At 35.4% G+C, this 16,850-nt stretch overlaps 2 protein-coding genes across 2 annotated transcripts; both read right to left on the reverse strand.

Annotated features, from left to right (window-relative positions):
* Nucleotides 1–719: 719 nt before the first annotated feature.
* On the reverse strand, nt 720–3,089 carry LOC116013974 (cytochrome P450 84A1-like). The gene is made up of 2 exons (XM_031253948.1): nt 2,163–3,089; nt 720–1,542 (listed from the first exon to the last, which is right to left on the reverse strand). Exons 1-2 carry the CDS (start codon nt 3,087–3,089, stop codon nt 922–924), a joined length of 1,548 nt encoding a protein of 515 aa, XP_031109808.1. The 3' UTR covers nt 720–921.
* Nucleotides 3,090–8,733: 5,644 nt separating this feature from the next.
* On the reverse strand, nt 8,734–12,642 carry LOC116014136 (cytochrome P450 84A1-like). The gene is made up of 2 exons (XM_031254142.1): nt 11,603–12,642; nt 8,734–9,681 (listed from the first exon to the last, which is right to left on the reverse strand). Exons 1-2 carry the CDS (start codon nt 12,527–12,529, stop codon nt 9,058–9,060), a joined length of 1,551 nt encoding a protein of 516 aa, XP_031110002.1. The 5' UTR covers nt 12,530–12,642; the 3' UTR covers nt 8,734–9,057.
* Nucleotides 12,643–16,850: the final 4,208 nt, after the last annotated feature.

A 16,850-nucleotide genomic window follows, 5' to 3' on the forward strand; every position in this document is an offset into this window, starting at 1 on the left:
TTTTTTTTTTTTTTTTTTTTTTTGTGTGTGTATAATAGGACCGGGAGGCTGTAGATCATGATAATTCTACTGGTGAGGGCACGTCAACAACTGCATTACTCTTTCCTAGTGACCGCTTTTAACTGTCCTGCTTGTGAACTTAGAAATATTCAATTTTTTCATGTAGATTTTTATGAGTTACTGTCTTTAAAAATATTCAGTTCTGCATTGAGGCTCATATTTTTTCCATGCATGTGCAGATAATGACTAGAGGGGGAGAGATAAAAGCTGACCTATATTTGCCTAGATGGAAAGAAGAGGATGAATAAGATAACTTCTATGATTTGATATAAATTCTATGATTTGATAGAGACAGAGCAGATAGTTCCAATTTTTTTTTTTCAATTGAGTGTCCAACTTTGACCTCCAATTTTGCAGATCCTAATGTTAAAAGATTTTGGGTCCAGAAAGTAAATTGCATCATGCTTAAAACACACATACAAATATAAGTCCACCAGTTTCAAATTCTGAATTAGATTGAGTAGCTCTTGCCTTGATTTGTCCAATTGTAAGTTTCTCTTGTAACTAAAAAAAAAATTAGCCCTCCATTAGGCATCAACTTAACCAAAATTTGACCAACATTTGAAAGAATTTGAAAGTCAATCAACCTAAATTGTACAAATTAAAAGTCGGGATTACTTTTGAAAAATCAACATAGTCACCATTGCTGGAATTAACTCTTATTAAAAGTAATGTTTCTATTTCCTGCATATTCGAAATCCAATTCTTGCAGTAACACGAAGAACAAGAAATATGAAAAAGAAAACAAGCAGAACATTAATGTTGGTAGCCTGTAGGGGCCAAATCAATTCTTCAGTCATACATTTTTATTTTTTTTTGAAAGGATTCTTCAGTCATACATAAAACATATGAAGTATATTTTTAAAGAGGGCAGGACAAGCGTGCACTGGGCACGGCGACGAGTCGATTGGCCAGTGGCGCAGTGAGTCCAAACACGTCCTCCATTTTCATCTCGCTTGCTTTCATCCCATCAGGTAATTCCCAAGTGAAACAGTGAAGAAGATGGGCCACCGCCACCTCCAAGCTATAAACCCCGAGTTGCAAGCCCGGGCAGGATCTCCGGCCCGATCCAAATGGAATGAACTCGAAGTTGTTCCCCTTGTAATCTGCCACGCCTGCTTTCAGGAATCTCTCGGGCTTGAAACTGTCAGCCTCTTCCCAGCTGTTTTTGTCGCGTCCGATGGCCCACGCGTTGATGGCCACGCGCGAACGCGCCGGAATGTGGTAGCCGTTCACTTCGCAGGCCTTCGCCGTCTCGTGGAGGAGGAGAGGGATGGGTGGGTGGAGCCGGAGAGTCTCCTTCAGGCAGCATTTCAAGAATGTCAGGTTTTCCAAGTCGGCTTCTTCAACTTTCCGGTCAAGGCCCACCACGCTGCTCAGCTCTTCTTGAACCCTTTTCAGATCTTCCGGCGAATTCATCAGCTCCGCCACCGCCCATTCAATTGCACTCGCCACCGTTTCTGTTCCCCCAAACATTACATCCTTAAAGTAATGAAAGTGATTGGGTAAATTCAATATTCAATATAATATAACCAAAAATATCAAAATCAAATTAATTTTTTTAAGTCACCGTCCCGCTAGTATTAAGTCACCGTCCCGCTAGTTAGCAAATAACTTATTAGCTCAAATAAATGGGATCAGTAAGTCACTCTTATTAGGTGAGGATCAATTTTGTAACTTATGATTCTCAAATCAACCAATTAATTTGGCTGAAATTGTCCTAATTTGTGTATATTATTGTGTGAGCACGAGAATATTCAATATTCAATATAATATAACCAAAAATGTCAAAATCAAATTAATCAAAATTTTTTGAGTGATAGTCACTTTAGGGTACACACTAATAAATTTTATCACCCTAATTAGTTAGCTGATTGACTCAAATTAAGGAGATTAATAGATCACTCTTACTAATTTAGGATCGAATTCGTAACCTTAGTCCTTATATGATTATCAAGTCATCAACCAATTAATTTGGTTGAGATTGTTCCTAATTTAATTTGTGTATATTGTTGTGTGAGGACGATAGATAAATGAATATCAAACAATTTTAAAAAAAAATATTAGAAAAAATAATAAATTAAAGGAGTTTATGGACTAACCATTATGATAGCTTTGATGTTATCCCTATTTAGCTTAATGGCGTTTTGCAAATCTTCTGTCTCATTCACTGCGGCTTCCTCGCTGTAAAAAGCCAACAGCTCATCCACCATGTCCGTGTCGGATCCAATGTTAATTATCCCTTCTTTGTTATCCTTACGTTTCTGGATATGATTCTCGATGATGTTGTCGATGAAACCATCGAGCGAAGCCCGGGCCTTGACGAGTCTGGCGTTTAGGCCCTGTGGGTCGGCCCACTTTAGCCAAGGGAAAAAGTCTGCGATGTTGAACGCTCCAAACAGCAATGAAAACTCTTGCAATATCGTTATAAACTGGTCTTTTCCGTCACTGGAGCTCGACCCAAAAGCGGCCCGGTAAACGATATCTCGGGTCAGCCCCGTAACCAGCTCGCCAATGTTCACGGCCGACCCGGCGCTCGCGCCCACGGCCCGCACCATCTTATCAACCTCGTCGCGGACGGAATCCCACGATTCGGCCCGCCTACGGCTGAACAGCTTCATCACGCAAACCTTTCGCATTTGACGCCAAAACGGGCCGTAGTGGGCGAAAGCCATGTCAGCCCGATCATAAGTGAGATAGCTAATCGCAATGGTGGCTGGGCGGTTAGAGAATACGTTGTCTTGTATTTGGAGGACTTCTCGGGCTTCCTCCGGGCCCGAAACCACCACCACGTGGACAGAACCCATCTGGAAGTGTAGCAAGCCGCCGTACTGTCTTGCCAGCTTGGCAAAGCCGCGGTGTGAATAGTGGTCCATCAAGTTCCAGTTGCCGATCAACGGCCAACCTTTAGGCCCAGGCGGATAAGGTTTTCGGAGAAACCTAGAAAGAAGAAACAACAACAACGTAGGGAAAACGAAGAATAAAATCATGGATTCATAATCCTCTAAAGCTTGAACAAGAAACCCCATTTTTCTATATTGCACTGATCGTTCTGTTCAAGAAAAATCTTATATTTATACGCAGTAGAATGATATTTAGTACGAGATAGGCATATATATATGGATGAATGTTACCACCCTAAGTCTACATTAATTCACGAGCAAATTGCCATTTTGGTCCACTGACTATAGGGGTCCTATTAATTCTAGTCTACGACTTTCAAAAGGGTTAATTGCATACCATGATTTTTCAATTTGTATCAATTTTGAACACTCCGGTGAAATTTCCAGCCAAATGTCGCCGGATTCTCTTAATCCCACCGATTTGGCTTAATACAATGGGCAAAAATGTAATTTCAACCTTAGTTCATTACTATGCTTCTCTTCGAAATGCTATGCTGAGATTAGAGGGAACCCAACCACCTCCGCCAAACTCCACCGTCAGACCACCCATTACCATCCTCAAGACTTTTTTTTCTCAAAAAGTAGAGTGAACTAGCACCCAAATCAAAGAACTTTGCTAGCTAGCTAGCTTGCTGTCCCTCACTTATCTCTCTAGTTTCTCCTCTCTCTCTCTAGATTTTGAAAGCCTTCGCCGGAAAATCAAGAATTGGTCCGGGGTTCCGGCGACTGAGAAGTTCTATAGAAGTTTTAGGGATAACTGGACTTTGGGTGTCTTGGAATTTTATCTGAATCTCACTTTTGCTAGAAACCCATTTGGGTAAAGACGTCGGAGAAAGAGGGCCAAGCCGCAGCTGCTGCCGGAAAGGGGAGGACGCCGAAAGCCACCCTTGCTGCACGACGCACACAACGAACTGGTAAGGACACTCCGCCCAAGCTGCCTGCGACCTCCACCGCTGCTGTCTGTCGGTCGACGCCGAAAACAGGGGAATGCCTCTGCTGGTTTGTCCGCATGCTGCCGTCGCTGAACAGAGAGGAGGGAGATGTAAGCTCGCCGTTGCCGCCGGTTCATCGCTGCTTCATGATGCCACCCTTGTTCGTCCTCCGGGTTAGGTTGCATTGGGTTATTTTGGATCGTGGAAATTACATTTTTGCCCATTGTATTAAGCCAAATCGGTGAGATTAAGAGAATCCGGCGACATTTGGCCGGAAATTTCACCGGAGTGTTCAAAATTGATACAAATTGAAAAGTCATGGTATGCAATTAACACTTTTGAAAGTCGTGGACTAGAATTAATAGGACCCCTATAGTAAGTGAACCAAAATGGCAATTTGCTCTTAATTCACATTTATTTAGTTTCCTAATTAATTTTGATTTTACGATTCTTATATAATGTTTATGGTTAATTTCAATAATAGTCAAAGTAATTATTTTTCAAATTATTTTAATTAATTTCATACCTAAAAAAGAGAGAATTTCTAAAAATCCCATATCAGTTTAATTTAATTTTTAGACTTGTATGGATTATAAACATATGGTAAAAAATTTCTAAAAAGGATACCCTTAAATTTGAATAAAAAAATTAATTCTAAAAAGAGAATTTCTGAAAAATCCCATATTAGTTTAATTTAAATATACAAAAGGATACCCTTAAATTTGAATAAAAAAATTTGTTTTTGATCTTGTCAAATATATATATTGTAATTGCGTACTTTTGTTTTTACTAATAGTTGTCTAAATTAAATATTTAATGTGCAAATTACTCCTTTATTTTGTTATATATGCAAATTATTTAAAGAAATAAACTACAGAAGTTTATTATGAATGCTATCTTTGATAAAAGAAAATTAAATTATTAATTAAAATCTAAAAATAAATTTAATTAGTTTCAAAATATCTGTTCAATAAAATACAAATTTTATCTTAATTGAGCTTGTGTTGGGCCAATATGCATCATTATTCACCACTACTACTACAAAGAAAAAAGAAAAAAAGAGAAAAAACTACGCCATCCGATCTACACCAATTTTGGACTAACCAATGTAAAATATAAATAAAATAAATAAAAAGAATTATTATTATTATACGTCATTTTAATAACCAACGTAAAATCGTATAGCTGTAGTAGTGCATCAATATAATAGCAAGTATGAGTGTATATTATGCCATTAATTGTTAATTATCTTTTGAGTAATTGAGCATATTCGTTCATTGCATTGAAAATATTAATTAACAAAAACGTATGTGTAAACACACATTATATAGTCCTCATTCTTTATATAGAATTTTAATGCATTTCAGATTTTTAAAATCTCTCATGGAATGATATACTTCATACACATTTTGAGCATGTATGTATATATGACTGTGTACACAATAATTTGAGTATATTTGTTATTACTTGAAAGATTATGTAATTATATATTTAATGCGAATAATTTCTTTGAGAAATGCTAGTTATTTAGGCCAAATTTTATGTTAGATATACGCCTCAAAAGTTAAGCTCAATATCCTGGAGAATGTTGATTGTTAATTAGTTACGTAGTTAACTTTGTATGTAGTGGTTTGATCGAATAAAATATTTAACCATTACTGTAAAAAAAACATGTACAAAATTGAGTGCCTCCTCCTTAGATAAGTTATGCAAAGTTTCTATATAACTTTAGGAATATCTTGCTCTTTATTTTTTTATTAATTTTTTTTTTTTGTTGAAATTTCAAATCTCATCACTTACTACAAATTACCACATCAAGTAGTGACAAAAAATGAATTATTTTTGTACAAGCATCTAGCATTTTTTTAATCTTAATTTTCTAATATTTTTTTTTGAATGGTAGAAAAAGTGGATGAAAATTAGCATTTTCTAGCAATGTTTAGTTATATATTACTTTGTATATAATATATACGGAGTATATAATTTTAGAAGCATTATTTTTATGATATTTAATAGTACTTTAAGTTGAAGATGAATATATATGAGCTATTTATTTAAAGGTATAAATATGAGCTATTTATTTAAAGGTATAAATATGAGCTATTTAATAGTACTTTTATAAGGTATAAATTGGCGGTCGGGGATTCTCCATCCCTGAATAATCCTGGTGGGAATGGAGATGGGGAGGATTTTTCATTCCCCGGCGGGGATGAGGACGGGGACGGTCAATGATGGAGAAAGTCGAGGGCAAGGATAGGGGTATACCCCCACACCCACCCACCCCGTTGACATCTCTAATATAATGTAAAAATCTAGATAACTCCAATCCTATAAATGAGATCAAAAGTTTGATCTATTTTTAGCCGCATTTTAACTTTCACATCACACAGGTTGTCACACGGTAATGGCCTACATGACAAGGTGACTTCGGCCTTAGAATACTCTATCACGAGCTCCATTACCTTGTGAGAGGTGGCATGACCAATAGAAGCATCTTCCAGAAGTTTGTATCACGAGCTGTGATCACGCGGTAACTTTTGGTGTGACTTTGACCTTGAAGATGTCCAAATTAGCCTTTACGGCCTTTAGCAAAGTTGTAGCTCTTTGCGTTGCCATTCCAATGCCACTTGAATCATCCAATTTGGACACTTCTAGATTGAGATGTGATCAAAATACTGAACTGTCGTTGAAGTGTCCTTGAAATTACATTGTTTTCCTATATTTCTCAAATGCAACCACAATTAGTCTTTATTCTTAACTTTTTGCAAATGAAGCTATTCTAAGCATATGATAAGGTCAAAAGACTCCACTTATAGTACAAGATATGACCCCCAAGTACCCTACAAAACATAGCATCTTTGGCACTAACCAACCGACTAGTGTTACAAGACGGGGTTACCAAATGCACACCCTCAAATAGTGGTTGCGGGTTTCTCTTATTACTCAAAAAGATGCAAAGAGTTGAGAGATTTTTTTCTTAAACTATAGTTATGATGATTTAGATTTATTATTATCAATTATGATTATGATTATGATTATGATTATGATTTTATTATTATTATTATTATTATTATTAGTGGTGTTGACTTGTTATTAGAGATAATAATAATATTTTTTGTGGCTGTTATTGAGAATAGTTTCTTTAAAATTGGTACACTGTCACTATTAAATGAGGCTTTGGAAGGAATAAGAAATCTCTTTGACTTAGTGTAAGGTGTTGCGACTTGCGAGTTCAAACCTCTCATATATATGAGTTGACGAGCTACTCCTCTTACAACATGTGTGTTAAAAAATTAACATAAAAACCCATTATTTATATTAAATATAATTATATAATAAACCATAGGCAAATTAAAGTCGTATATGTTCTTGATTAACATTAATGTTACTTAATTATACCGATTACACGTTTTAATATTTGGGCACTGTTTGCAAGTTGGGTTGTTTCTTATCGTGATGTTGTGCACTACCAGGGAACGACGTGACCTTAATGTTGTTTCCACTAACAACAATAATCCCCCTTGCACCAAATCCATCACTCATTCTATGTTGTGCACCCTTGTTAACTTCCTAAGAGGGATTTAACTCTAATTACCTTCAGTCAAATTGGTCAGTGATAGCAGGGCCGGTTTTTTGATTTGCGGGGCCCTATGCTAGTAACTGAGTGAGGCCCTATCAAAGTATAAATAAACCGCGAATTGAAGAAAAATTGCAAAAAATCTAATTTTAGGCCAATATAATCACAAATACATATACTAACTATTAGGCCAGGGTTGGACTAGGGGCCCCCAAAATTTTGGGGCCCTGTGCGGTTGCACGTCTTGCACGCCCTAAAATCCGGCCCTGAGTGATAGTCATAAGTTCAACTTTCCGTGAGAACTAGGTTGATTTTAATTTATCTTCTTGTGATTTTTTGCTGGCTAGAGTTACAAGTTAAGACGTCATTTTACTAATTTAAAAATCCATGTACTAAGTCCCCTCGGGACTTAACGTAGTAATTTGTTACCTGACTTGATGTCATGACTAAAGGCGCTAGTGATGAAAAATGTGAATTGAATCCCTTATGCATAATCAATGGGCTAATTGCATGACTAGCAATTATTTATATTTACAGTAGTGGTTAGAATTAGTCCCACAAATTAAGTGGAATCACCTGAGTATTAAAAAAAAAAAAATGCATGTGGTAATTTAATTTGATAGTACATACGTAATGTGCCATGCCTATGCTAAGATTTATAATGTACAACTTGTACAGTTGTACGTAGTTAATACTGAGAAATCAACATCAAATTTGGTGAGATGTAATATGTTTTTGTATTGATGGATTAAAAAGAAAAGTTGTGTAAAAGAAAATGATGAGTGAACTACATGTATCCACGCAATAGGATTTGATTCTCCCAATACCAATGTCATTGAAATCATTAAATTGGACACTACTTCCGGTTTTCGTTGAAATTGATGCATTCAACGTAAAAGTGAGAACTTGTATATATGTTTGTTTGATAATCAAAGCATTTTAAGTTTGATTTTTAGTAGGAATAATTTATTAATTTTCTTAGTTTTAGTTGATTAGTTATGAACAATTTATCCCGCTAGAGTCTCAAGGTGAATTAATTTAACTTTTATTGACTTTATTTATTTATTTGAATTTGAGATGTTGACAATTTGACATTCCCTATTTTAACTAATTTGACTTTATTTATTTATTTGCATATGGCATTCCATATTTAAACTAATTTAAATTCGGCTCAAATCACATTTATAAAATTATTTTCAATGAATTCGTCATTCCAAATTAGTAAATCAAGAAAAACGAAATGAAAAGGATGAAAGCAGTGTTACACTATACGTTGCTTGTACAACATCTTTTATTAAATATGATTTGTGTGATGAAATGTTCAAAAAAAAAAAAAAAGTATACAATCCAAATATGAGAAAGAGTATGATCTCATATACAGATACAAGTTCAATTCGGCTTTCGGGGTTTAATCTTGATCACTTATTTCTTTGATTCCTAGCTATATATGTATGCATACACATTACACAGTAAAAAAAAAAAGGACATAATATCCAAACAAACCGTCGCAATAATCGTCACTTTCCTTTGCAGGTTCAACATTTGTGAACCACGCATGAAATTGTTGTTGATTTTGAGGTTTGGATCAGTAGAGAGGGCAAAGCAGGCGGGGAGTGGGGACGGCGACGAGCCGATTGGCGAGTGGGGCAGTGAGTCCAAAGACGTCGTCCATGTTAAGCTCGCTGGGTTTCATTCCGTCCGGCAATTCCCAGGTGAAACAGTGGAGGAGATGGGCCACCGCCATTTCCAAGCCGTAGAGCCCGAGTTGCATTCCCGGGCAGGATCTCCGGCCCGACCCGAACGGGATGAACTCGAAGTTGTTCCCTTTGAAATCCGCCACGCCGTCCCTCAGGAACCTGTCGGGCTTGAAACTCTCCGCGTCTTCCCACGACTTCTTGTCGCGTCCGATGGCCCACGCGTTGATCACCACGCGGGACCTCGCCGGAATGTGGTAGCCGTTCACCTCGCAGGCCGCCGCCGTCTCGTGGAGGAGGAGCGGGATCGGTGGGTGTAGCCGGAGAGTTTCCTTAATGCAGCATTTGAAGTACGTGAGCTTCTCGAAGTCGGATTCTTCCACTTTCCGGTCAAGTCCGACGACGGTGGCTAGCTCCTGTTGAACCTTCTTCAGGGTATCCGGCGTTTTCATTAACTCCGCCATGGCCCACTCTATCGCAGATGCAACTGTTTCTGTTCCCCCAAACATAACATCCTGAAAATATCCAAATTATTTTTTCTTCTTACATAATACAGTAATTTTTTATTTTTTATTTTTTACAAAATATCTTCCTCCGTCCTCCCTAATTTATAATTTTTTAATTCATATAAATTTAATTTCTACCTTAAACCTTATATATTATTATTCATCAATAAGCTAGGGTAGCAACCATATAATTCAATTCTACGTGGGAATTGCCTTTGAACTTTTTGCTTTAATTTGAATTGATCAGTTATAGATAATCTAAATTTATTTACCTTATTGTATTCATTTGACGGGTAAACTCATAAGACGAAATTATCTAATATATACTTTTGAGTAATGATTACAACTTTTTCGAAAATTAAAGGATTAACAATCATTTATGTTCAAGAATAGAATCTAAAGATCAATGATCCATAGGACCATAGCATGCCACATAAGGCATGTTCCACGAGGGGCAATAATAATAAAGATATATGTCCCACGCAATTAAATTAAAGAAAAAAATCAGAACCCGGCCCATATCATTTACTCGATAACTTATTAGGAAATATTCAATTTTTGTTGGTCCCCAACTTAATTTTAATAATTTCCATCCTTATAATTTTGCCTATATACTGTCGTTTTCAATGTTAGAAGTGTCCTAGATAGATCCTAACTATAGGAGACACCTTTAAACCATTATCTTATTTGTCCTGGATAGGTCTTAACTAGAGGAGACACCTTTAAACCCGTATCATGCTCAAATTAATTTTCGTTCATACTGAGCTCCTCTCTTAAGGGATAAGAGTGCACGGCACTCAGGCCTAACCAAGCTGGTTTCAATATGAGACGAGTTAATTAACCTTTTTAATATTTGCTACTTAAAATTGAGATAAAATCACAGAAGTTATGCTAGACTGTGATCCCCATCTAATATATAAAATGGTTCTTAATTAGAGATAAATAATGATACGAAAATAAAATAAATATTTTAACCTACATAGTTATTTTTGAGTAACAAGAAAAACTCAGCCCATAACTACTATGCAAGGATGTGCACTCGGTAAATCTCGTTTTGTGACCTTAGCCAGTAAAAGATCACGAGGTAAACCAACCTAGGTTGATCATAGTTAATCGGCTCAAGCTAATAAGTTGATAGGTTACTTCCGTTGAAAGTTGAATTTGTAACCTTCTGGTTACAAGTCAACAACCTAATCTAACTTGTCTATTTTATAGAAATAATATATTGCTAATTAATCAAGATTTCATTTATTACTTTTCAAAAAAAAAAAAGATTTCATTTATTAAAATAAATAAAAATAAAATTAATTATATATACCTCACCCCTCAATGTCACTACTCCAAAAGATCCACCGTACCTTGCAGGTTGGTTGTAAGTTATTACTTGTGGGTTTAAACAAAAAATGTTTGTGGCTACACCGATACTTTAATTTAAAGAACAATTTGAAATATAAGTTAGTGATAAACTATTTTCTTCTTGACCAATACACTTAAATTTAAAATTTATCATCCCAATCTCCTGAAAATTTACTGCTGGGTATAGTAAACTAACTTGCACCTACCTTTAATATTTTATATATGTCATAGTTTTATAAACTTTTTATTTATAAAAAAAATTTTGCAACCGCTATGTATCCACAAGTGTGTTATGGATGAAGTCCATTTCATGACTCTAATCGACAAAAGATCACAATAAATAGATATATGTAACTGAATAAAAAAAAAAAGATAAGTATATTCTTTTAGAGTAAAATGAAATTAGAATATGTAAGTATGCACCGATAATAGCTCAGTTGGTTTTTAGGTGGTAAATTGCGGCAAAAATATGTAAGGATGCGCGTGTAAGAAACGGAGTAAAAAGTAAGTGTGTTGTGTGCATGAAATATTATTGTACGGAGAAATATAATGAGGGGTTCGGGCCGGGTCATACCATAATGAGGGCCTTGATATTGTCCCTAGTGAGTTTAATGGCGTTCTGGAGGTCGTCTGCGTCATTCTGTTTCGCGTCCTCACTGTAAAAAGCTAACAGCTCATCCACCATATCGCTGTCGGCGTTATCGCCGGAGTTTTCTGGGCTTTTATCCTTTCTCTTTTGTATATGATCGTCGATGATGGTGTCGATGAAGCGGTCGAGCGTAGCCCGGGCCTTAGCGAGCCTCGGGTTCAAGCGCTGCGGATCGGCCCATTTGAGCCAAGGGAAAAAGTCGGAGATGTTGAAGGCGCCAAAGAGCTTCGAGAATTCTTGAAGAATGGTAATGAAATCGTCTTGTCCTTCTTTGGAGTTGGACCCGAAGGCGGCCCGGTATATGATGTTCTTGGTGAGCCCGAACACCAGCTCGCCCACGTTCACGGGCGACCCGGTGCTGGTGGCCGCGATGCGGACCATTTGATCAACCTCGTCCCGGACCGAGTCCCACGACTCGGCCCGTCTGCGGCTGAACAGCTTCATGACGCAAACCTTCCGCATCTGGCGCCAAAACGGGCCGTAGTGGGCGAAAGCCATGTCGGCCCGATCGTACGTCAAGTAACTTATAGCGATACTGGCCGGACGATTGGAAAACACGTGGTCTTGTACTTGAAGGACTTGACGGGCCTCCTCTGGGCCCGAAACCACAACCATGTGGAGTGAGCCCATCCGCGAGTGTACCAAACCGCCGTATTGCTCAGCCAGCTTGGCCAGCCCGCGGTGCGAATAGTGCTCCATCAAGTTCATGTACCCAATCAACGGCCACCCTTTCGGGCCCGGCGGATAGGGTTTCCGGCGAATCCTCGAAAGCAGAAACAGGAGCAAGAAAGGGACGATGAAGTATAATATCATGGATTGATGACCCTCTAAAGCTTGTACTAGAGAATCCATAGAATCTTTCCTTCTATGTTCAAAGCAATAATTTTTTTTTTTTCTTATGTTTTCTTTTCTGGGAAATCTGGTATTATGAGTGAATGGCAACCAAGAATGTTGCTGGTTGTGATAGATGAGAGAGGGTTCTTTATATACTAACCTTTCAAAACCCAAAGATGCAAGCTAAGGCTACTCTCATCCCTTGAAGTGTATCTCATTATGAGATCTATTATATGGACTCTCATTCTCTACTCTTTGACATATACTCTCTGATGTGGCAAGATATGATATATGTTATCTTCACCTCGTGGGTCCCAAGAAAAGTGTCAACATCACATTTTTGTGTGAGAGAATACAAGTAGGGAGTATAACTTGGGAGTCCACCTAATATTTTCCTAATCAAATTTAAAATTATTTCACAATACATTTATACAATACTTTCTCACTTAAATAAATAAATAAAAAAGCTCACCTTCACATCATAATTATAAATTCATATATTTTTTAATAAATAAATACATATAATAACAATGAAATATTAAAAAGTAGCTTTTGCTGCCATATTTCATATTTGGCAGCAAAAGTTGTCATTTGGCAGTAAATATAATGGGTTGAAACTTGAAAGCTTGCTAGTGGCAATAAAAAAATAAAATAAAATAAAATAAAAAATTTTGTTGCCACCTCACCATTAGCTTGTTGGGTTGAGGTTTGCCTAAAGGTATCATTAATAGTGGTAGGTTTTTTAGAAGTTTTTACGAGTGATTAGAAAAAGGGAAAATATGAGGGGAAGGAAAAAGAAAAAAAAATAAAAAATTTGAAACAAAATAAATAAATTAAGTGTTTAACGCGCGAAAATAGCTCGCACACCAATATCTATGTGGAGCCCACATTTCCGACCAAAATCTCCATTTTACTACAAAGAGTTCAAATCTTCTCTCGCCCACATTTCCGACCAAAATCTCCATTTTACTACAAAGAGCTCAAATCTTCTCTCACCTCACTCTCTCTCTTCCACCTCAGAATATTGCAGAGATACAAATAGCCTAAGTAGAGTACCTTTGACTGTTTATAGTTCCCAAAAAATTAATAATAATTTACTACTAAATATACTTTTTTTTTTAATGATACTTGCATAACAATTATCTTACTTTTCGATGGTGATTCCCTCAAAGTTGCTATAATGCCATCCAACAATAAGGAATATGAAATTATAGTTAACGCAAAGAAAGCCTCCTTATACTATCTTCTCGATGTGGAACAAAGAATAAAGCAAAATCATGTACGATTCCTGACAAATTAAACAATCTTCACATTACCAACATTTATCAATAAAATTAAATAATTAACTTGCATTTTTCATCATCTCGAACAAAAGAAAGGACTATATATTCAAAGGTTACCACGTACTTTAGAGTATATAACTTCTATTTATATCTTGATACTGTATCTTTGAGCAGAATAATTTCAATTTATAGTAAAATTGGTTAATACGTTATAAGCTAAGTTACGTTATCACACTTCGCACTTAAAATATTCCATTATATGTCATAGATGCTATTTTTAGTAGGAACGAATGCACTTACATTCATATATAAAAGCTATTTCAATTCCATTAAAATAAATAAAAAAATAAAAAAAAATAAAGTTATCTGTTTGCTGACTCATAATGATGCAAGTATATGACTGCCTAAGCAAATTTTGTGAAGCTTAATTAAACTATTAAGTGAGAACGTGTAAACAAGTATGAGTACACAGTACAAAATCTACCTTCAGACATGCCTAAATAACGGTGGAGACCTTGGAACATATTATGTGCATTCATATTTGTTCGTGCATTCTCACCTAAAGAAGTGTATGTATATATGTATGCATAATCTAAACAAGAAATTAAACAAGTGTAATTTTCACCGACTACTACAATCTCCTTATTCAAATAGTACATACACATTGAGTATGGAGTTGTTCAATATTATTTCTGAAAGTGACAATTTTGAATTTTCAGTATATGTGTATAAATTATTTTTTACTGATATGGATTACTTGTATTTCTGGATTGCGAAAATTTAATTCAAAAATAAGTTTGAAATATAAGTATTAAAAATCAATCAACAAGAAAAGAAAAGATGTAAATACGTTTATGACAACAAAATTTTATTGCTTAAGAGCTCATGAAAAATAATGTGGCCTAAATTATAGGGACAAGGTCCTTCCCTGTAAACTTATAACATGTTTTCCTTTAAAAGTATAGACAAATACTTTATATTCGAACTAAACTATTTTCTTGTTAGATTTTTTTTTCCCCTTCTCCCATACAAATTGGGATAAGTTTAAGCACCCTAAACCTCAATCATTATTGCGTGGAACGTGGTCTACATACACAACTATGTAGATCACAGTCCAAAAACACATGAAGTACGTTATTTTAATTTATAAAATAGTAAAATACATTATTCTAACACATAAAATACGTTATTCTAACTTATAAAATACATTATCCTACCCCATAAATTTCATTATTCTAACACATATAAAGTACATTATTATGATTTATAAAATACATTATCTTACCAAATAATGTTCATTATCTAACACATACGTGGAGCAAGACATTTTTTCTTTTAACATCAAAATAACGTCATTTTAGACCGTAATTTATAAAATAATTTGCCCCTAAAGATTAAGTCAACCTCCCCAGTGCAACTGTGCCGGTACCTCGACCCATTCTAGACTGTTTTTACGTCCCCATTGAGCTATCAGCATTGTCTTGGGTTAGCTTATAACCCAAATTCATTATTTTAGAATATCCAATTCCAATAGTTACATTATACTTACTACTATATTGTATTTTTTTTTAAAGTGTCCTTTTAATATTTATTTGTAGTTTGTAATCAAGGCACTTATTCTTTTTCTTCGTACATTATCTTTTTTTTTTTTTTTGTAGTTTCCATCTATTTTAATGTCTTACGCATCATCACCATCACTTGGATAATATATTTAACTTGCAATATAAGAAATTTAAAAAAAATCCAAAAATAAAAAATAAAAATCCTATAATTGGCAAACACTTGTCCCATAAAAAACAGGCATCATAACAACCTTAATGGCAATGATGAGGAAAATAATTTGATGGAAATTAAACGTCGCCATTGATGATATAAACTTGTTTCCTTACTTATGAATTAGATTAGACTCCAGAACCATGGAAAGCATCACCTCACCTTGCACCTCATGAAAATAATCTTGAAAATGTGTGATTTACACCCTCAAAAAAAAATCTTGATGAACCCTAATATATTGTCATACAATGAATTATTTCATTAACAACCCTAATATATCCTGCTTGGCGCTTTGTAAGAAATTAATGGCTTATAGTTTCGTGCATTATGCTTTAATTTCACATTTTCACACAAAGCATTTAGAAGATTGGACCATTATTTTAGCCACCCTAGAAAATGATGGGATATGATAAGTTGTGCGACTTAATTGATATTGTTATTTATTTGTGCTACGAGCACCGTAATGCAACGGCCGCTAAGGTGAAAATTGCATATATGTCATTCGATATCGATTTAGAGTGACATATTATTGGTGGCAAATTTAGTAACTGAACTACCGAATTAACCACTTTGATAATAAGTGAGTGACTAAATTTAGTAATTCATGTTTTCTCAATCAATATACAATGTTTATACAGGATAGGATCTCAAAGAGTATCGGGTTTTAAAATAGTTGAAACTAAAAGAGAGTCACACCTGCATCTCATCCACAATCATAAAAATTATATTTAAAATAAAACTTGCAATAATAATCAACATTAATCATTTTGAAATTTTCGACGTAAAATAATGGAGTTAATAATATAATTAAGGTTTGGAGAGCGGCATATCAACTTGCGAAAACGTCATTTGATCTTGTGAGTTGTGAACATCGCTGTCGGATCGGAGGCTCTGGAGCAAGTAATTTCAACCATAGTAATGAGAAGGCCACGGATAAGAACATTTGAAAATTTCTACCACCACCAATATTTAGAAGCAAATTAAACATAAATCTATGGTTGCGGTCAAAATCACCAACTATATATTCAACTATATATATAGGACCACACTCACATTAAAATTTATTATTTAAGAAAAACCAAGAACTAACCTCAACGCCAAAGACCTTGTGGTCTAGTTGCACCCTACATGGGAGGGGGTGTGTTCAAGCTTCAGTAGAGGCGATATTGACTAACATTCTAAAATCATAAATACTAAACCCTAAATAATAAAAACTTGAAACCATCTCATAAACGAAAAAATTAAATCATAAACTCTAAAAATGAATCCTAAGCACATTGCAC

The sequence above is a fragment of the Ipomoea triloba genome, chromosome 3, assembly GCF_003576645.1.
Source record: "Ipomoea triloba cultivar NCNSP0323 chromosome 3, ASM357664v1".
Taxonomy (NCBI): Eukaryota; Viridiplantae; Streptophyta; class Magnoliopsida; order Solanales; family Convolvulaceae; genus Ipomoea; species Ipomoea triloba.

Excerpts from the sequence above, each read along its gene's own strand:
- LOC116013974 (XM_031253948.1), bottom strand. The coding sequence starts at position 3,089 with ATGGGGTTTCTTGTTCAAGCTTTAGAGGATTATGAATCCATGATTTTA. Across the intron at positions 1,543-2,162 it reads ACATCAAAGCTATCATAATG|GATGTAATGTTTGGGGGAAC; the intron begins GTTAGTCCATAA and ends CATTACTTTAAG.
- LOC116014136 (XM_031254142.1), bottom strand. The coding sequence starts at position 12,529 with ATGGATTCTCTAGTACAAGCTTTAGAGGGTCATCAATCCATGATATTA. Across the intron at positions 9,682-11,602 it reads ATATCAAGGCCCTCATTATG|GATGTTATGTTTGGGGGAAC; the intron begins GTATGACCCGGC and ends GGATATTTTCAG.